The sequence below is a fragment of the Nanorana parkeri genome, unplaced genomic scaffold (assembly GCF_000935625.1).
Source record: "Nanorana parkeri isolate BGI_ZX_2015 unplaced genomic scaffold, ASM93562v1 scaffold316, whole genome shotgun sequence".
NCBI lineage: Eukaryota > Metazoa > Chordata > Amphibia > Anura > Dicroglossidae > Nanorana > Nanorana parkeri.
The window spans coordinates 682,950-704,475 of NW_017306584.1; the positions used below are offsets into that span (position 1 = coordinate 682,950).

The 21,526-nt window shown below is 41.7% G+C and overlaps 1 protein-coding gene across 1 annotated transcript; it reads left to right on the forward strand.

The window, feature by feature from the left end:
* The first annotated feature begins 955 nt into the window (after positions 1-955).
* Positions 956-21,042, forward strand: ZMPSTE24 (zinc metallopeptidase STE24). Its single transcript, XM_018558023.1, has 10 exons — positions 956-1,139; positions 10,211-10,357; positions 11,580-11,666; positions 12,111-12,227; positions 13,458-13,610; positions 13,693-13,834; positions 16,184-16,347; positions 17,493-17,603; positions 19,815-19,958; positions 20,536-21,042. The coding sequence occupies exons 1-10, from the start codon at positions 1,038-1,040 to the stop codon at positions 20,758-20,760; spliced, it is 1,392 nt and encodes a 463-aa protein (XP_018413525.1). The 5' UTR covers positions 956-1,037; the 3' UTR covers positions 20,761-21,042.
* The last annotated feature ends 484 nt before the right edge of the window (positions 21,043-21,526 follow it).

Consider the following 21,526-nt stretch of genomic DNA (forward strand, 5'->3'; position numbering starts at 1 on the left):
ATACCTACTTTAGCTAAGTGGTGGACTGTGGAGATGGACTGCATTGTGGACCTGGAACGTTTGTAAGCTGACGAACTTGATAGTAAGGAACGATATATTATTACTTGGTCTGAATGGCTTGATTTTTGGGCCTCTGAGACTTTTCAAAACCCTTATCTCTTGACTGCCCCAATATGTCCTGGGAGTCATGAGGGGAGGGGAGGTGCTTTTGGTGCATTTTTTTGCTTTTCCTTATTTTTAACTCCTCTTTTCATTTTTCACTTCCCTTTTTTCTCTTCCTACATCTTATTTACCTACATCCCTTCTCTCTTTCATTATCTTCACTTTCCTGGCTTTTTCTTCATTTCTGATCACTTTACTTTGTTTTTCCTGCATATGGCTATACATTTATTCATGCTTCTTGGCACTTGCTATTTTTCATCTGTATCTCCCCAGATCTACTGGCTTTCTATGCCACAGGAATAGGTATTCCAATGTTAGCACTGAGATTTCCATATTCAGTATACTGGACAGACTTTACCCAAGGCCAAGATGACCCTATAAACCAATTGATCTGGTAATAAAGCAAAATACAGCTTGTGTATTCTTATTATTTCTGTTCACAAATTGCTATAGGCTGCTCATGTCTGACTCCCAGCACTTAAAGCAGGCGGCAGCCCTCCGCTAAATCTCATATATACACGACACTCCGCAGCCGCACGGCGCGCCGCACTCTACTTTGGCTGTCACCAAAGCTTTTATCCTTGTGCTCCTTCTAGCTCTTGAGTTCCTGTGCCGCGAAGAGGAAACCACGTGACTTTCAACCAATGGCAGCTCCTGAGTAATCATCACGCCCGAAAAGCTTCATAGGCGCAAGCGTTCTTCGCCAATCAGAGCTTGCGCCTCCTATCATGGCAACCAATGAGCAGTTGCCAGTAGCAGACGTTCACGCTATGAAGGCGTGGATTCAGCTTATGTCAGCCGTGGACCAATCATCGCTCAGCTAGTTTGGTTTCGCTTGCGAGCCGGTTGTTGCGGCTTGTTGTACGGCTGCCAATATGGTGCTGTCCGAGCTGGCTGTGGAGCGGCAGATATTCTACGCCGTGCTGCTCTTCTCATGGGTCGTGTACGTGTGGGAGGCCTATCTAGCCAGCAGGCAGGTGAGTGCGGCTTGTAGGGATGAGCTCGAGAATGTGCCATGCTTTGTCACCGAAGGAGGCCTCCATGGGGAGGTGTGAGGACGAGAAGGCTGGCTGGGTCACATTCTTATTGCTCATCATTCGGGGGCCTTTTTATCTGCGCCTTATGTCCTTAGTGCCGCTCCAAGGCTGGAGGAACAAAGAAAACGTTGCCGAGCAACTAAAGGCAACAAGCACCGTGGTTTCTTAACCAGTTGACATCCGTGGTGTTAAACCCCCTTCCCATCCAGGCCATTTTTCAGTAGTGCAGGAAAATGCAAGGTTCTCGTATTGGATGTAAGCCCCTCCCCCCTGTAAAAATGGCTGCATAATAATTGGCAGCAACTTCCTGGGAACAATGAGCATCCATAATTTCACAAAGAGATGCTCATGTAGTGTCTGGATTGTCTTCTTGTGACATTTGGGGTACTTTTTGTTCCCCTGGACTTACCCCTGAAGGACAGTGATGTCATGCAAAAGATGAAAGTTATCCAGCTTTTTTCCCCTTGCAGGTACAGTTATTCAAATAGCATGCAGGGGTTTTACAGGGGTGGGGCCTCCATCTAATTGGACCTTTCATGTTACTGTCTAATGCAGCTGTACATTTTACTGTAAGTTGTGTTTTAAGCTGCCAGGTCTAGTCCTAAAACATTGTAAACATCCCCTAGGTTAAACTAACCTCCCTCCTATATAATTATTGATCTATATGATGATACAGTAAACCATACTTACTAGTCCATGAAGTCCGGCGATTGCTTCTTTCCAGCTAAAGTTCTCCTTGGCCTGCTCTGCTCCCAGGCCACCATGTCTGCCAGGTCCCAAATACTTGGAAGAGACCAGTGGGATCCTGCACATGAACAGACATGCTGCTGGTTTCAGGTATTTGGGACCTGGCAGACACCTGAGGCATGTCTGCATGAATGCTTGGACTTCTGTAGGCCACATACCTGGAAGAGACAGACTAGCAGAAAATCAAGGCTTCGTTGTTCTCTCCTAGGCAAGGAATTGGGAAGTGGAAAAAGGTTATAATCTACAACTCGGTACAAAATGGAGTTATCCCTTGCAGTGGGGCCACCCCTGCACTGCAAGGGTAAGTGCTCATTTTTGCCTAGGGTAACAAAAAAATAAGTTACCCGATTCTCTGAGATGGCCAGCTCTTAGACCGGTCCCTGGAGCATCTCTACCCCCCCCCCCTCCCCCAACCCGCAGCGATATAGGAATCCTTGAGTTATCGCATCTAATACAGTGTATAGGATGTGCGGATGCTGAAGGACATACCATAATGGGTGAGTATAAATGTAGGTGCTAAAAATAAAGTTATACTCACCAAGCTGACTTCCTGCTTAGCTGGCCACAGATTCAGCCACGGATTATTTACCGCTGCAGAGGAGGGGAAGTGAGACTGGATGGACTAGTCTAAGAACAAGCCGGCTTGGCAGTGTGGATTAGTGTAACCTAACCCTAACTTTTTTTTTTTTCTTCACCTAGTTCCAAATGAGCATTTAACCCTTGCAGTACGGGAGTTTCTACACTGCTAGGGTTAATAATATTTCTGTCCGGAGTTCTTCTTTGAACTTTTCCTAACGTGTTCAAACTATTTGCTATTGTGTGATAAGGAGGGGGATGAAACTTGAGAGAAACGATATTTACAGGGTGAAGGTCTGCTTTTAAATTCAGAAAGTCCCTTCTCATTAGCTTTAACCCTTTCGCTGCCACCGACATGGCATAACACGGCTTTTTTCAGCTGGCCACGTCAGTATGACCATGAACTTGTATCAGAACGGTTCCCCTGGCGGCCCCTTTTTAATAGCTGTTTCTCCTTGATCCCCGCTGCTCTCCCCTGCCTGTATGGGCTGAGCAGCGAGGATCTGAGGAGAAATGGCTGGCCGGGGGAGAGGGGGCTGGAGGAAGAGTCGAAGAAGGGAGCTGCAAAATCAGGATGGCCGAGCAGTGAGCAAATCGGAGCAGCTGGCTGACAAATCCTGGATCGCCGGTGGGTCAGGGTGGAGTGCGGGAGGATGCTCATTCATGAGTTTCTGAATGGGTGGAAGCCCCAGTATAAAGGCTTCTTACCCATTCATAAACTGGATGATAGTAAATGTTTTACTATCACCAGTTATGAATGGGAAGCCTCTGTACTGAGTGCTCTCCGTTCATTGAGATAGGCTGCAGAAAAAGAGATTGAGGACTCTGGGTGTCCTCAGTTTCTATTTCATTTTCTATTTTTAGACCCCTAATATTTCCCTGTACCCCTCCCGCCACACAACCTACACATATTGTGGCGTACACCATGCACATGCGATGTGTTGTTAGTACGCATCACAGTGCTTGATTTTTTTTATTTCCCTTTTTTAGAATGCCATTGACTGTAGCAGTGCATGGCAAAGTGTTGTGGCACATTGCTGTGCATTGTGATATGCTGTGTTATGATTAAATATACGCGTGTCATTTTATCACTACACACACCAACACAGTGCACAAACGATTTTTAACCTAAGTCGCTTATTTACAGTTTTGCGTGGCTTAATTTTATTTTATATTTTTTTTTGTTTTGTAAAAAGGCGCAATTTAAAACGTACAAATATTTGTTAACTCAAAACAGTTTATCTTTTAGATTTAGTCGGGAAAAGTGTGGTGTGTGGGTTTTCTTTTTTTGCTCCGATACTTACTTATTTTTAGTGTGCTTTTATCAATTTAATTGTGTATTTTTATTGGTTTAATATTGATTTAACAAACATTTGTGCAATTATTGCAGGGCCTACAAATTTAGTAGCCCCTTTTTTTTTCTTTTTAACCGGGCCTGCGCTTTCAGAAAAAATATGGTTTGGGGGGTCTTTTACAAATGCTAGCAACACAGCAATAGAAAAGCAAAACGATGGGGCCAGTGTAAAGTGTTCTGGAGGGCTTGGCAGCGAAAGGGTTAAGTGTATTTGAAGGCAAAGCTTTTGTTTTTCATTTTTATGAGATAGATGTAGGCCAGCCTAGGGCACATGTAAGGTGGTTGTGCCATGTTCTGCAGTTACTACTAGGCATAGTCTGATACGATTTTCCCTCTCTGGGGGGTTGTGGTATTCGGATATATACCAGTCATCATCCTCACAAGGAATTAAAATAGCTCCATGGTATTGGTTACCTTTTATGGTTGGGGAGGAACAGCACAAAAGAAACCATTCCTATAAACTACTGGAGTTTAAAGTGAGCCGTTCCATTACTTGTAACCTGTAACCATTCCTCCTGTCCTGTTATTCAGAGAGATGTCACAATCTGGGGAATAAAATGGGGTGCACTTTGACATGTATACCACTGTATTCTCTAGTTCCTATTCTAAAAGCATGAAAGGCTGCTCACCTGGTCGGGTCAGATCTAGAGAATACAGCAGTGTATAGTTAGAGGTGCACTCCTTTTTTCCTTAGCTTGAATCGGCTCTGTGGTAAGATTTCGTAGAGTGACCAGTGAGTGGAAAACTTTGTTGTAAGGATTCCCCACAATAGGACTTGAGATAAGTACTTTTCTTTGCATGTAAATGGCTGTCATAGGAAATGCTGAGGTGTCTTGTGGTCTGATTCCAAGCCATTACCTTTTGCAGAGGCAACATGTCCGCGCACAGTGGGGGAACCATTTGCTTTAGTGATATAGGGTCCTGTTTTATGTTGTAAAAGAAACCCGTACCGCAGTATCGAGAGTGCCATTGGTGACCTGTCTGAAAATGCTAGTCTCCTGGCTCCAGTAAATTCAGAAACACTGACTTGGAGCAAACATGAAACATGTATGGAGTATAATAAATAAAACCTTCTAAAAATGCTAGCTGCTTGGCGGTAATGATGATTCCTTGACTTAAGTACATTTTGACTTGCTGACCTGAAACAATCTTGCAGCAAATGGAAGTCTAACAGGTCTATTCACAGAAGGGTGAAGAGTTTGGAGAAGACAAGATAAGTGAACAATCTAGGACAACATAGCTGACCTGGAAAATAATTCTCCCGTTCAGCTCACTTTCCAGTTCACCTATGTTGTCCTAGATTGTTCACTTCTCCTGCCTTCTCCAATTCTTCACCCTTTTGGGAATAACCCAGAGAATGATCTGCACACTAGTTCCAGATCAGTGAATGAAACCATTGGATCAGTACGAAAGGTAAGGACGGTGGTGATGGTCACTATACTTATTCCATTCAGGTTTTCTTTCAGCGCCTCCCCCCTTAAGCATTTTGTTGTAAGCTATAGATCATTGCTCTTTTGTTTTTTTTTTCAATACTACGGTGCCGCAGTAACAGGATGTAAAGACGCTCACTGCTACAGTAGCAGCCGTAAAGCTCAACTCCAGGGAAAAGTAAAAAAACACCCCTGCAGTCAATCTCTACCTTTTGCTGCTGGGGGGGGTGATGTGCTCAGTTATGCCTAGGGCACCAGAAAAAGGACTTGTTTACCTAATACCTCGCTCCCCAGCTCTCCTCTTCTCCCTGACGCTTTGGGTTGGTCCCTCTGTGTTCTCATGTGCAAGGTCCTGAATTATACTTGATGACGTCCGAGTGTCTGGAACTGCCAGAAAGACTATCGGGACCAGTCTTTTAGCATGGAGGGAGCCTGCAGGAGCGAGACGTTAAAGATCATTTTACTGGTACCCCTAGACCAAAATTTGCATTTAACCTTTGCAGTGCTGGGGAAGCCCCACTGCAAGGGTTTCTTTTTGTATTTTTTGCCTTCTTCAAACTCCAGCTTTAAGTCCACACTCTGTTCAACAATTCTGTTGTGTGGCTTCTTCATTTTGGATTTTGTTTGTAAAACAGATAGAGACGCAGTGTAATATATCGTGTTGTTCATCTGAGGTTATATTTACCTAATTTTAAGACCAGATTGTGTTCTGATACATAAAACCATATAATTCACTTTCTTTTTCACACAACTGTAGCTTTTCTAAACTGCTGCAACTGCCATTATTTTATTCTACCGGTACTCTGCTTTAGGAAAATACACTTTTTTCCTGGTGTTGAACCTCACGGCAGGCCGGCTGCCTCCAGCCAGTTTTTGCCACTGCACTGATGGTTTGTCCCTCGGCATCCACACGCCCAATACCCAGTGTATTGGACGTGATGACTAAGGGTCCTTAGACCACTGGAGTAGTGGGGGAGTGAGGCTGAAATAACAGGTCTAGGAGGAGCTGGTTCGGAGGATCAGGTGAGTATAACAAAACAAGCAGTTAACCCTTGCAGTGATCATGCCAGGGCAAATATAGGGAGAATCTACCCAGTGGGGGCAAATACCAAATTAAAAACTTCATTTCCCCAGTCATCTTCCAGGACAGCCATCGAGATATAGGCTCCGCCTGCCTGCAACAGGAAACACATCAACCACATTAAATAAATAGACTCCTCCTTCCATCCCAAGTCAGAGAGGGAGAATCTACCCAGTGGGGGCAAATACCAAATTAAAAAATTCTTTTCTAATCCTTCCCATTCTATCCAAAATCAAAGATATATATTTTTTCCTGTAACCTACACTTAAAGTGTTATTAAACCCTCTGGTGTTTTTGCATATATCTACTGCTAGGAAGCAGTAGATATATGCGAAAAGTTTAAAAAAAAAAAAAAACTATTTGAAAGCGCTTTTAACTTACCGCATGCAGACTACGTGGGACAGGAAGTGCCAGCAAGGACAGAGTCGTCAGCGCTGGATAGGACACACGCCGCAGCGCTGGAGAGAAGGCTGAAAACGACCGGAAAGATCATCGGATTAAGAGACCTAATTTAAGGTAAGTGCTTTACTTAACATTGGGGGGACAGGAAAAAACTGCCTATAATGTCACTTTAAATTGAATTGTAGGCAAATGTCAAACAGTTAATGTGTTTGTAATCTGCCTATAATATCTAATTCTCTTCAGGTTGTGTGTTTTTTTTTTTTTTTTTTTTTTTAAGCTCAGACACCTCTGTATAAGTCCAAAGCTGGATCCAGTCCTTTTTTCTTTTCTCCACTGTAGTTACACCAATATAGCCTGGTCACGGTTGTGATTGGCTAGTGTAAGAATAGATTACTGATGAGGTAATCTGCTCGTTCCTCCAATTGGCATGCTCTATTTAAGCTGGCCATATGCTGAGCGTGAAGTTGCCAGGTGCAAAATTCTCAGTAGAATAATAACTGCATCTAACCGGGTGCAGTTACTGTTCAGGTATTCAGCAACCACAGGTCCCTCTAGGTGCTGAATACAATAGTTGGCAGGGGAGATAACTACTTTCACTACATCTGGTCTGGAGAGTGTGGACGACGGTATCAATTGATTTCTCTTTTTCAGCTTGTGGGGTTGAACAAGAGAAATCTAAAGTCGTATGGCCAGATTGACAGCACTGAGCATTAACGTAAAGCCTGATTGTCTGACAGTGCTGCTGTTTCCTCCCCAAGTCTGACTGTGCATGTGTTTACAGGTTGGTAGTGCAAGGACAGATTGTTGTTCTGTGTATCTGCATTTAAAGCCCAACTGTTTGATACATCCCCCTACCCCCCCCATGTCCCACTGTTCCCTATGTTAAAAAAAACTCTAGGGTCTAAAAGTGCTCTTTTACTCACCTTAAGCCGTGGAGGTGTTTACAGGTTGGTAGTGCAAGGACAGATTGTTCTGTGTATCTGCATTTAAAGCCCAACTGTTTGATACATCCCCCTACCCCCCCCATGTCCCACTGTTCCCTATGTTAAAAAAAACTCTAGGGTCTAAAAGTGCTCTTTTACTCACCTTAAGCCGTGGTCACATGGCAGTGCAGCCTAGAGTCTTCTCCTCTTCTGTTTACTGCCTGCTTGGGTCCTTGTTGGTCTACGTCCGTGCCTGCATGTTGTGGTCACTTTCTATTGGATGCCAAAGGAACACAGTCGCTGGGATTATTGTGCTCACTCAAATCATCCAGATGCAGGACAGTTGTCAAGCGCACTTTTGAGGCAGCTCCGGAACATGATAAGCCTCCTTTTTGTAGGGTAACCAGACCAGAGACTTGAGAAATAAAGATCACCATACCAAAAGGTGAAAGAGTCCAAACTTGCCATTGTTCAAAGAGCGATCAAACAAAAAACAGCGTGTTTCGGGGGCAACAACACTTCGCCTTCATAAGGGCTTAGGATGGGGTAAGGTTTTGATTGAACTTAAGATATTCTCACCAAATGGATCTCTATAAGAGCTGATAGAAGGATCCCATTTAGGGCCAAAGATGTAAGGACATTCCAGATTGGATATAAATTGATTTGGTTTGGTTATGTCCCCATACTAAGTAGTTGCTAAATGATCCTAAGGACAAGTAATGACTAGTTGCAGGAAAGGGAGGCCTGAAAGTCAGCCTTTGTTGTACTGAGAAAGGTGTGTGGATTTTGGTGGTCCCCCATCCTTTCTATGCTTCTGAGCTACACTGAAATTTGACAGTTTAGAGTGGTCCTCAGATTGCTGCACAGTAAATGAAAACTATACTCCTAATGCTTTTCCTAACTTGTGCGGACAAGCCTGGCTTGTTTGGCTTCCTGCATCTGGAAAGTTGATGGTGTTTGTCTGTATATCTAATTACTGTCTGCTAGACCAAAGGTAGCAGGAGTTGCACGTTCCTGGGTCACTGGCATGTATCCTATCCTTTTGGAGATGCTGGCATTTACAGTCGCATTTATGAAGCGATCCTGTAAGCATTATATGGGAACATAACTTTTTTTAGTGCAGTTCTAAAAAGGCTATGTCTCTTTGGTGTTGAAGTTGGGTAGAGCATTGCACCTACATCTTTTGTAAAATGGATCAATGACCTACAGTAGCTTTACCTTTTTTGAATTTTGCCTCCTCCCTAAATAATGGGTTTATTTGACCAGCGCTGCAACTTTGGTATACATTTTTATCTTTGCATTCTAGCAAGTTGGATTGTTGGCGCTTCATCTCATTTTTTTGCTCTTACTCCATATTGGTTTTTGTCTGACGGGATGTTTTTTAAGTGGACCTTTTACTCCCCTTTCACTAAAAATCACATCAGGTTGCAGTTCTGCTTTCTGATATCAAATCATCTTACATTCATTAGGTAAACAAACTTGTTTTTCATTTACTTACAAATAGAGTTCATCTACTTCCTGGTTCAGTTCTGGCACAAATGATGTAATGTACCCAAGCACTGCATCCTGGGAAGGTTACATCAGCAGAGCCTTCCTGGACATCTCATCTGTAATCTCATGAGATCTCGGAAAGGCATTTTCCTCCCCTGAGATGATGTGCATGGTCACATGTGCCAGAGATCCAGGAAGTACAGGTAAGATTTAGTAATCTTAGAAAACATAGCCACTGTCAGAATGCCGGGGGAAGAAAAAAAAATAAGATATGCAAAGAATAAAAAGCCTGCAATTATCAAGAAGTATGTGTTTGTAGATTTGTCATTACGAAACATTTCTAAAGGTGTGTATTTTAAAGATAAGAGTGAAGTTCCTCTTTAAAACTCCAGAACAGTAGCTTGACAGCTAGTGGTGAGATGCTTTTAAGCCCGCATTTCTTGACCTTTTTACAGTCGCGGCACCCTTTAAAAATAATGCAAAATCTTGAGGCAGCCCAGTCTGAAATAGATTTTAAGGGGGACCCCACACAAATAATTGGGAGTCTTTCCTTCACATTGGAGTCCTGGAGGCAGAGCAGGCCTGGACAGAGGCAAGGCATCATGATGTATGAAAATTTCAAGGCACCCCTGAGACCCATAAAGCACCCTGGTTGAGTCTGTTTAAAGCTGTGCGTATATTTGACAGAGGCTGCTCAATGGGCACACCACATGAGCAACGTTTGTATACACTTTGTGTTAAGTCAAATTGTTTGAAATGGGATGTAATCACACCACAGGTAGAAGCTTTTACAGTTGAAACCATTTTAATATGAAGTCATGTTAAAAAAATTAACTAATTTTGTCTGTCACATTGTATTGGCTTAGTTATTCCCTGATATGAGGGCTTGTTATGAAAGCTGTAGGAATGTGTTGTAATCTGTGTAGTGTTGTGTTATTGTAATAAGATGGTTGGCTGGTTCATGTGCTGTTTTACTAATATAGAGCGTTGCACATTTTCTGTTTCAGAGAAAGGTTTATGGAACTACAACACATGTGCCTGCTGAACTCGGTAATATTATGGATCCAGAAACGTTTGAGAAATCTCGACTTTATCAGCTTGATAAAAGTACTTTCAGTTTTTGGTCTGGATTATACTCTGAAATAGAAGGCACGGTAAGTTTTTTATTTTTTTAATTTATTTCAAATGCATTTTCATACACATGAGTTGCATTCTAGTGGGTTTCTTTGTTGGTTTCCATGGTGTACCACTTTCATGTCATAAAAAGGAGTTCTGCTGCAGAAGGGTTACATTATCACTTTTTAGCATTTGTAAAGCTTTTGGCAAGTATTGAGCAGTTTTAATTAATTTTAACCACAGACAAAAAACAGAGTCTAGGGATATTTGCTAAGTAGTTGGCCAGGAGGAGTGGGTGCAGTTCTAAGGTCTACAAGACTGGCAGCGCTACAGCCCGAGCTGGCACAAAGGTTCGTCAAGAGCTGGACTTCTAGCTGCATATATAACTCATGGGGAGAAGCCATTACTGAACATGGCTGGTGGGCTTTTAGAAAAGGGATCCTATTGTACTCCAGAAAGGTTATTGTAACCAGAGTTCAGCTTTAAAGACACTTAGTTCCAGTATGGGAAATGTTAAACACGGATCTCAATGAGAATGCTGACTGTCACGTTAAATAAGCTGCTAGCAGGCTCTCAAAGCGGTAAAGATATGCTGAATGTTACTGAAGCCTGCTAGCAGCTTGTTTTGAGGAAACAAGGATGTTGAAGACACACTCAATGACGGCTATAACCAAGTTTTAGTATTTCAGTCAAGATCACAAAGGACCTGTCCATTCGCTCTATGCTCTGCTGCGTTTCAACCTGCAAAGGGCCTAATGGTAGTGATCTGTGTCTGTGAGGAGGGTCTGGGCAAACCTCTTGAGTTTGTCTGGAACACTAAAGCTCTGTCACTGCTGCTGTCATTGATGTGTGGCCACCTTCTCTGTTTGCTACAAGTGGGAATTGCAAACCAGCGTCGCATACTTATGACACAGGTGGGGGTAACCTGAATCAAAACTTGATTCCTGGTTGTTACTGCCCATATCAGATTCCGAGAGAAGTCAGTCTCTATGAACAGCTGCAGCTATACCTTGGTGTTTCAGCCTGTTCATTATGATCAGGCTCTTTCCTCCTGTTGGTATGGTTTTAGTTCTACTGTACAGGAGATAACAAAAGGCTGAATCCACCTTAATTTCAATTGTTACTATAAATTTATTATGATTGTTTGGTAATCTGGTAAATTATACACTAAGATCCACAACAGTGTTGGTAGGTATATACTAGTAGATGTAGCTACTCCTATATTGTACCTTTTTTCAACCTTGTTCCCTTTTTGTGCAGCTCATCCTTGTTTTAGGAGGCATCCCTTTCCTTTGGAGTGTATCAGAACATATACTGGTTCGTGCAGGCTTCACTCCAGAGTATGAGGTAGGTTTAAAATTAGTTTTTTGGGGTTTGTGTGTGGGGTTTTTTTTGTTTTTTAAATCCTTATGTTTTAAGTGCTGTTATCTAAAGATAAGATGGCATTTTGGGTATAGTTATAGTTGTGTAATAAAAGTGCTGCTTTCCTGATATTGCTGTGAATGGTAACAATAATGCCTTGTCTAACAGCAGTTATACTCCTGGAATTCATCAGAACATTGTTGGCCACTGGTAAATGTGTTTTTTGATGGTGCCCATTGTTCATGTGGTAGACTACCGCAGACACCTCCAAAATACTGTAAAGTAAACTTGCCCTTGGGATCAGTCAATAAGATTACAGTACACAGAGGTGGATTGAATACTGATCCTTTTACTTGTAATATTCTGCAGTACAGTGTTTGCTTTTGATTGTGATGAGAAAAAAATGATTGCAAGCTTCTGTCTCTTTAGATTACTCAGTCACTGGTATTCCTGTTACTTGCCACTCTGTTCAGTACTGTGACTGGACTTCCATGGAGCTTATACAGTACCTTTGTTATTGAAGAAAGGCATGGCTTTAACCAACAGGTAATGCTTGGTGTATACTCAAACTTTTATAATTGAATGTTTGTTTTTATTTATCACCGGTGCTTCATTTTGTATTTTGATGCTAAATATGTATTCTCGCAGCTTTTAAAATGTACATTGCCCCTCAGGCTACGGGTAAACAGTTTGGATTCTTGGTCTACAGGAATGGGTATTTTGGATTGTTCAGTGTATATTGTAAAGGTGCCCTTTACACCTATCACTTTATCGTTTGGAAATCGTCCACTCATGGCCTTTCGTACGATAAGCAATCAGTTGATGGGAACCCAACGATTTATGTATTTTTTTTCTGTACTTCTGGTCGAATTTCCTTGATCGGTCAGGCTGGAAAACTTTTTCAAACCAAACGAAAATCGATGGATTAGTGGCACAACATGAACCCTGCTCATGCGCAAACGAAAATCCGTTCTGCCGATTTGACGCAATTCTGTGAGTTAGTATTGCTAACAAACTAGCATCAAAATGACATTGGTCGGTGTATGATGTGGTACTCGAGGGGAAGTCTAATTAGTTTGATGACCGCTCGAAAGAAATCGAACAATAATCGCAAGGTGTATGGTCAGCTTATAACTCTACCGGTAAGTCAGTTGTCTGCTGTCCTGTTGTCAACATAGTCATGGTCTGGACAGACAGAGCAGACAAGACAAGTAACACTTGAGGAGAATTATGGGGTGAGAGAAAAATAATCATCCCTGGAATTCAAGCCGACCTGTGACAAAAGCTGTCACAGGTCAGCTCTTTTGAGCAGGAAGTCTGCGAACACACACTGCCAATCGCCGACTTCCCGATCCTCTCCCTGCAGAGGGCAGTGACTGTCAGTCACTGCTCCCCTCAGAGATTCCCCCCTCCTTGAAGGGGAGGGGGTGGGCACAGCTGGCTCTGCCTCTAGAGAGGCAAAGCTAGCTGTCAATCAGCCAGCGGGATGGATCTCAACAGTAGTGTCGGTATCCATCCCAGCTGTGGAGAGGCCTTGCACTCTCAGCATATAGTGGGCAATAGCTTGCTATATACTAAGTTTTGGATCACCAGAGGACATGGTATTAAAAAAAGTTGCGCTATATATATTTGGACACCCTTTAGTTTCCGTATGTGAGAACTTTTATTACTGCACGAGAAAAAAAAAAATCTTAATTTCCCCTTAATGCAATGTTTTATTTTAGTAATGACTCTTGTAACAACCAATGTTAAGATTTGTATTATTTGTATATCCAGACCCCAGGGTTCTTCTTCAAGGATGCCATAAAGAAATTCTTGGTCACGCAGTGCATTCTTCTCCCAGTTACATCTCTCTTGCTGTATATAATCAAGATGGGTGGTGACTACTTCTTTGTCTATGCATGGCTCTTCACTCTGGTGGTGTCTCTGGTAAGGATATGTTGATTTTTATTTCCTGTTATTTTAGTATCTTTTGATCTGCAGGATTTATCTATTGATATCCTTATTTTAGGTACTTGTGACAATATATGCAGATTATATTGCACCCTTGTTTGATAAGTTCACCCCACTTCCTGAAGGAGAATTAAAGGATGCTATTGAAACAATGGCAAGAAGTATTTTCTTCCCACTGACCAAAGTTTATGTTGTTGAAGGTAAGTAGCAATGTACAAAGCCATATTATAATGTCACTGCTAGATTGTAATACAGATGTATTGTTTACAAACTCTTCCCAACCGCTAAGACGCCTTCATGGTTTTTCGGTGAGGTGAACCCCCATCCTCACATTGAACACAATTCTCTTGTGGTGTGACGTATGGTATAAATAATGCCTACACATACTACTTCTAATAAGACAGACATTATATCCCAGAAATCCCCATAGTTTTCTGCTGACCTTCCCTTTTTTTAAAAAATTTTTTTTTCCTTTTGGGAGGCAATGATGTAGGGAGGAAGCATCTAGTTTTTGAATACTATACCAGGTATTGATCTGAGGATCCCTACACATGTAGGGCCACAGTTTGTAGCATTATAAATCTATCTTTGGGCTCCCTGTGATGTCTGCTGTCACATATTATAGCAGAAAATAGTATTGGGTTTTTTTTTTCTTAAAGCTCTTCCAGGTAGTTCTTTACAGCTCTGTTCAGTGCGGAATGGATGGCTTGATGTAAGGGTGGGACCATCTAGGGTACTTGACGTTGCACACATATAATTTCCAATTTTTGAAAATCTCTCAGATTAGATCAAAGGAAGCCATCACTTTGCAAACTACAGTTTAACAGGTCCTGATGGATGTGTAGAGAGAAATGTCTTGGTGTCGATTATTCTTGATGTGATCTTTGCCTATTCTGTGACACACCCTCCGCTGTAACAGATTACGTGGTGTCACATGGTTAGGTATCAGTCTGTGAACTGTATTATTGCCCAGCCTTGGAACATGCTAGTGGCCATATATGGTGTTTTGCAAATGAACGCCATTAAAGAGAGCCTGTATTTGGATGAAATATACCATCTTTACTTGCCTCCAGTTTTTAAAATGACCACAAGGTTATAACTGACCCGGAACAAGTATGCCGATTTGTAGTTCTAACTTTGCACTGCTATCCAGATGTGCCTGCTTGTTCCTTGTTTGTGACTTAAAACAATGAAGCTGTTGTATCAGCTCAGCAGTTGATAAGAATTCCAACCTGTAATATACCACCAACTTGTCTGGAATTGTAGTATCCCTACATACAATGTAGCATTCCACATGGGCAACATACCTTCATACATGCTGATAGTAGGATCACCAGTAATAAAACTGGGTCCAGTCCTTTGCGCTACATGTTTCCTCTGTGGCAAGAGAGGGAGATTTTCATACTAGGCTCTAGGGCTGCAACAACTAATCAACATAATCGATTATTGAAAAAGTTGTCAACTTTTTCAATAATCGATCGGCTTCCGATCAGTTGGCCCTGTTCACGGCTGCACACGTGCTGCACCTCCTCCCCAACTCACGCTCACCGCTGCCAGACCCGCCCGCATCCACGCTCTACACGCCGCACCTCCTTCCCGCCCCACACTCGCCTCCCGCCCACATCCACGATCGGCACAGGGATGCGGGGAGATGTAGTAAGGAGGAGGAGGTGTGGGGGGATGACAGCCGCCGATAGACAGGCCCGATCTCAAAAGCAAGTTGCTGGAAGACTGCTCAGGTAAGCCTGCACTTTCCCACACATGGTGCTCTATAATGTATTGCTGGGATTTGTATTCCTCTAGAGCTGATGGTACATTGTGCTGTATATTATACAAATGCCAGCAATACATTACACACTGTATGTATAATGTATTGCTGGGATTTGTTGTACTCCTCTATAGTTGGTGATATTCTGCGCTGCATAGAGGACTACAAATCCCAGCAATAATACATTATACAGCGCAATGCGGAATACCACAAGCTATAGAGGAGTACAACAAATCCCAGCAATAGTATATTATACAGTGGTGCAATGCCGAATACCACTAGCTATAGAGGACTACAAAACCCAGCAATAGCACATTATACAGCGCAATGCAGAATACCGCCAGCTATAATGTACTATTGCTGGGATTTGTTGTGCTCCTCTATAGCTGGTGATATTCTGCATTGCGCTGTATGATGTACTATTGCTGGGATTTGTAGTCCTCTATAGCCGTTGCCATTCTGCATTCATTGCTGTATCATTTTACACTTTCCATTTTTCACTATATTGCACACCACACTTTTTTTTTTTTTTCTTTTTTACTTCCACCGCTCCAAGCTTGCTCCTGTGATGGACTGCAATCTCAATACAAAGTAGTAGTCCATCACTGGAGCCATTTAAAAAAAAATGTATTTTATTGTTTATCCGATTGACCGATTAATCGAACTTAATAATCGGCTAACTAATCGATTTTGAAAATAATCGTTAGCTGCAGCTCTACTAGGCTCATGTAGTATGCATGTGTGGATATGAGATTTGTTTTATTTTTACTCTCTTGTCTAGGCTCAAAACGGTCCTCGCACAGCAATGCATATTTTTATGGATTCTTTAAAAACAAGCGAATTGTTTTATTTGACACTCTTCTGGAGGACTACTCGCCACTAAACAAAGACAGCACAGAAGAAACCTCAGAAAATGAAACTGCTGAAGTGAAGTTCAAAGCCAAAGTGGGTTAAAAATAAAAATTACCTAATTAGGTTTGCACAAATGAAATGCTGAGATGTTTGCCTGGAATATTCAGTCATGGTAATCGTGATTTAAGTAAATATTCCAAGTTGCTTTTGGCTGTTTGATTCAAGAACAGTTTCAAAATCCATTTAGTTGTGCATGCCTGGCTTAAACTAGGAATATAAAAAAAAAGTGATTGGTCACTATTTGTTAAAGGAGAGAGATGTGCTAGTTACTCCTGACCTCTGCACCGTTGCATGCTACTGACACCTGCGTTGTGCTTTACATATCATTATCATTGAACTTTGCATTACATACTACTAACAGCTGAACTTTTAACCCTTTTGCTGCCAAGCCCTCAAATGCTTTTAACCTCTGCTGGCCACACCATTTTTTGCAATTTTGAGGTGCTAGCGTTTGTAAACAAACCCCCCGCTCCCCCCCAACCATATATTTTCTGAAGGCACAGGCCCAGCAGAATAAAAAGATAGTGCTAATTTTGTAGGTCCTGCAATAATTGCGCAAATGTTTGTCAAACATTTAACTAATAAAAATACACAAATGAATAAAAGCACACTAAAATCTGTGTGCACAAAAAAATATACTTTTCCATCTAAATATAAAAGATACAACTACTGAATTAATAATAATTTTAAAATGTGCCCTTTTTGTAAAACTAAAAAAATGAAGTAACTCAAAACTGTAAATAAGCGACTGAGTGTTAATCGTTTGAACCGTGTGTGTGTTTTTAATACAGGTGTACATTTTAATCGCAACACAGCGTATCACAACGCACGGCAATGTGTGGCCATGACAGCTAGTCAAATGGCAATGGCAGCCTATAGTATTCTTCTTTTTTTTGTTTACCTCTGGGGTATATCCTATGTCTGTAGGAGATTGGACACTAAGGAATTTGCAGCTTCCATATGGACTATGTTGTTTTCTAGGAGAGAACATTTTTTTTTTTTTATGGTTTAAATCCCACTGACTTTATCTATAGGAAAGGCAATGGTAGGATTTTTCTGCAGTGCTGCTCCTACAAAGTTTTATAAGTAGCATGGTGCTCTATTGCGTCTTCAGTTCAGTGGCTTATTGACCTTTTTTGAAGGCTTATTGACCTTTTTGAATTTGTTTCTAAATCTAGAATGCTAATAAGAAGCAAGGCTGCAACAATCCTGAAGTTCTGGCTGTTCTGGGACATGAACTGGGCCACTGGAAGTTGGGTCACACTGTAAAGAACATAGTCATTAGTCAGGTAAATACATATTGCAGTATTTCATGTTTAAAAGAAACATATGTTCATATACTGTGGTATGAAGTTATTGTAAAATTTACTAAAATCAAATAACTAAAAACTAAGTTTTGCCTCTCCCGGTTTTTTTTTTCCTATGCTTGCTGTGTTTCCCATTTCCTACTCCTCCGCCGCTGCTGGTATACAATCAATTGCAGGATGAGCTGTATAAAAGAGTAGTATTCTTAGTCATCCTGAACAGAGATGGGGTTAATAGGCAGGTTTATTTAGCTTGCTATTTCATACGAAGACTATTGGCAATGGGCTGACCACAGCTGTTTTCATATTTTAAAGATCTGTTCTGATCCACTTATTTACTTTCATAAGAAATACTCTAAGTGGTTGTATTTAACAGTAGCAAGTCAGCATATTGGACTTTTTGTCTTTCATCGTTAAATATAAAATACAGTATAACAGTGAAGAATGAGTCTTCATTCTTCACTGTGGGCAACAGGATTTCAGGAATTCTGAAACATTTGGGTTATATACTACTGCCTACAGGAGTTTTGGACACTGGCAAAAGAACATTAACCAGTTGACATCCGCGGTGTTAAACCCCCTTCCCATCCAGGCCATTTTTCAGTATTCAGCGCTGCGGTACTTTGACTGACATTTATTCCGTCATGCAGCGCTGTACTGAAATGAATTTTATACCATTTTTTTGGGAACAGAAGACGCCCTCGGAGCCGGTCCCGGGATCCAAGATGGGGCAGCGGATCCCGGGAATCAAGGTGAGGGGTCAGGGGCGGGGGGCCCGCGAACGAGCACATATAGGCGATCGGCGGGCTATGGACCCGCTGATCGCCTATATGTGAAACACCCGGTAACCGGTATGTTTAATGGTCGGGTCTTTTCTGCCCGTGCGTGCCCGCTAGGGGGCGCGCGCGAGCAGAAAAAAATTGCCGTCTGGAGACGGCAACCCGCAGATGTAGCAGTGCCGTCTGTCCGTTTTTTTACTACGGGCGGACGGCAAGAGGTTAAAGGAGAATTGTGCGGTGAGTGTAGTGCACTCACCCCCATAATTAAAAATGATGTGTGACACTGAAGCTGTCACACATCGGCTCTATTGATCGGAAACTGGGTGATCACATACTGCTGATCTTCTTTATGCAGAGGATGGTGACTGTCAGTCACCGCTCCCTGCCGGGATCCCCTCTCTCATCTCCATTCTTCCAGTGCTGACTGTCTCTTCGACAGAGGCAGCTGTCAATCAGGCAGTGGGGTGGATCCTGACAATATTGCTGGAATGTGTCACGGCTGCAGCTCTGTGCTGTCGGCTTATAGCGAGCAATAGCCTGCTATATGCTCACTTTTGTGTCACAGAAGGACATATACAGTATGTCCTCTTGTGACCCTAAAGAGAACTATGTTAAAAAAAAAAAAAAAAAAAAAAGTTGGCCCATAGTTCTCTTTATAAAGGCTGGGCACTGGAAATCCCCAACCTCTAACAATCATGCCTCCAGTCTTTTGGAAGTGCTTTTGAAGGTTGGACACTTTTAACCTACAGGCTGCCATTTAGTCAACGGGAAGCACCATCCTGCTGCTACTTTAGTAAGCCCAAGTGGCTCTGTGGTCCTGGGTTTCATTCCACTGTCTGCCTTCAGGGACTCGGTCTTCTCCAGCCACCTGAAACCTTCATTGGCACTAGCTGCTCAGGTCTGTGAGTACTGGAGACCTTGTCTGACATTAGGCCTAGTTGCTGACCACCACATGAAGCAACATGTCTTCTCAAAGACACATAGAGGACAATCCAGCTGTGATAGAACTGATGCCAGTAATCTGCAACCTGGGAGCCCTAGTGTTCTAGGGTCTTTATCCGCAAATTCTGTTTTTGCCTTTTTATGGGGCGGGACCAAGGCCCACCCCTATATTTGATTTAGAATGCCAACAGTCTAGAGCAGGGGCGCCTCTGTCAGCTGCTACATGACTAGAGCACATGGGCTTGATGTAACATACAGTAAAAAGATGTTAAACCGTCCCCATCTGTCGCAAAATAAATTGTGAATCCTGAAACAGGCTGTCTGACCTAAATCGATCTGGAACCTACAGTTCTGCAATGCATCTACAACAGAATAATTTCTAACTGTAAAGCATTTACATTGTATATTAAATGTACATTTTTATATGTAGCTATTGTTTTGATGTGTAACTTATTTTCTCTTTTCTATCCATCAGATGAATTCTTTTCTCTGTTTTTCCTTATTTGCTGTGCTCAGTGGTCGAAAAGAACTTTTTGCTGCATTTGGATTTCACACAGCACAACCCACTCTCATAGGCCTGATGATCATATTTCAGTTCATCTTTTCTCCATACAATGAGGTATTGCAGAATGCTCATTCATAAAGATATCAACATTTTAGCACCAGCTTTTTTTTTTTATTGCATCAGTGTAGATGAATCTGGGATACCCTTCTTGATAACCGTGCCTAGCCATGGCTATGCCATTCATAATTTAAGATGCTGGAGGAATTGGGGGGGCTTTCGGAAAGGTAACTCTTATCCACCCTCCTCAGAAGGAAGAGTGAGAAGTGTTAATGATTTATCAACATGTTGCTGCTCCTTTTCATTGTTCACTGGATTGCAGAAGAGGGAGACTCAATTGTATTTCTTATCTTTAACCGTACAACTGGAGTCTGCTTCCTGTCTGTGCTGTCTGGCAATGGTCTATTTAATTACAAAAATTGGCAGATAAAACTGCTCCTAGATTTCAAACTATTTTGCCTGGAATTAACTAACATTGTATGTGGATCAGTCAGATTAAAATGGTGTGACTATCAGAACATTGGTTAGATCTCCCATTGCACCTGTGCTACTAAAATCTGCCTTTGGCCAGTCATCTTGTGTACTGAACCATATTAGATTTGTCTTTTTTTACATTTTATTTTCTTTCTCCTAGGTGCTTTCGTTTTGTCTGACTGTGCTGAGCCGGAGGTTTGAGTTTCAAGCTGATGCATTTGCTAAGAATCTGGGAAAAGCCAAAGATTTGTATTCTGCCCTAATTAAGCTAAATAAGGATAATTTAGGGTTCCCCGTATCAGATTGGATGTTTTCAATGTGGCATTACTCTCATCCTCCCCTGCTGGAGAGACTGCAAGCTCTAAAAGGTGACAAGCAAAACTAACAGTGTTTTGCAATCACCAGAAGATGAACCAAGAAGAAAATGTTGCACCAGTATCATTCGGTTGCTTTTTGTCCCCTTCTGTCATTTTGAAATCTTTCGTGGTGCACTAACAATTTATGATTCTAAATGTATCTGTGATACATTACATAAGGGACATTTTAAGGACCTGCAAAGAAGTGTATAAAATGTAAATTACATGGGTTTTCTTAAACTAGTTTATGCTTTTAATTGACATGTATACAATCATAAGAGCCTTATTTTGCCTTTGTGTTAATTTAAATGGACTTTTATTTTCTTCAAACATTTCCAGTTGAGGTATTGTGAGTTCCTGTGGTGATCAACAGGAATCGTTTTACTGTTCATTTATGTGAAGTTCATTTTTCTTTTCCCTTGCAGAACATTCAGAGAAAAAAAATATTGTCAGTAAGGTTGACTTCAAATAAACACTTTATATAAAATCGGTGTCAAGTTGTTTTAATAGTTGGAGATTTAGGGATCTTGTTTTTTCATCCAAAATTCAGTTGTAGAAATGTATGAATCTTGGATGACAACATTGATGGACCCTTTTTTAGATTATTATATAGGATTTATATAGCTCCAACAATTTGAGCAACGTTTTAAAAAATGAAGGTGACATTACAGTTACAATACAATTTCAGTACAATAGGGTTAGGAGGCCCCTGTTCATGAGGGCTTACAATCTAGTGGGAGGAGCAAGTGATACAAAAGGTAATTGTTTGAGTTATTGGAAGAAGTAAAAGGATGG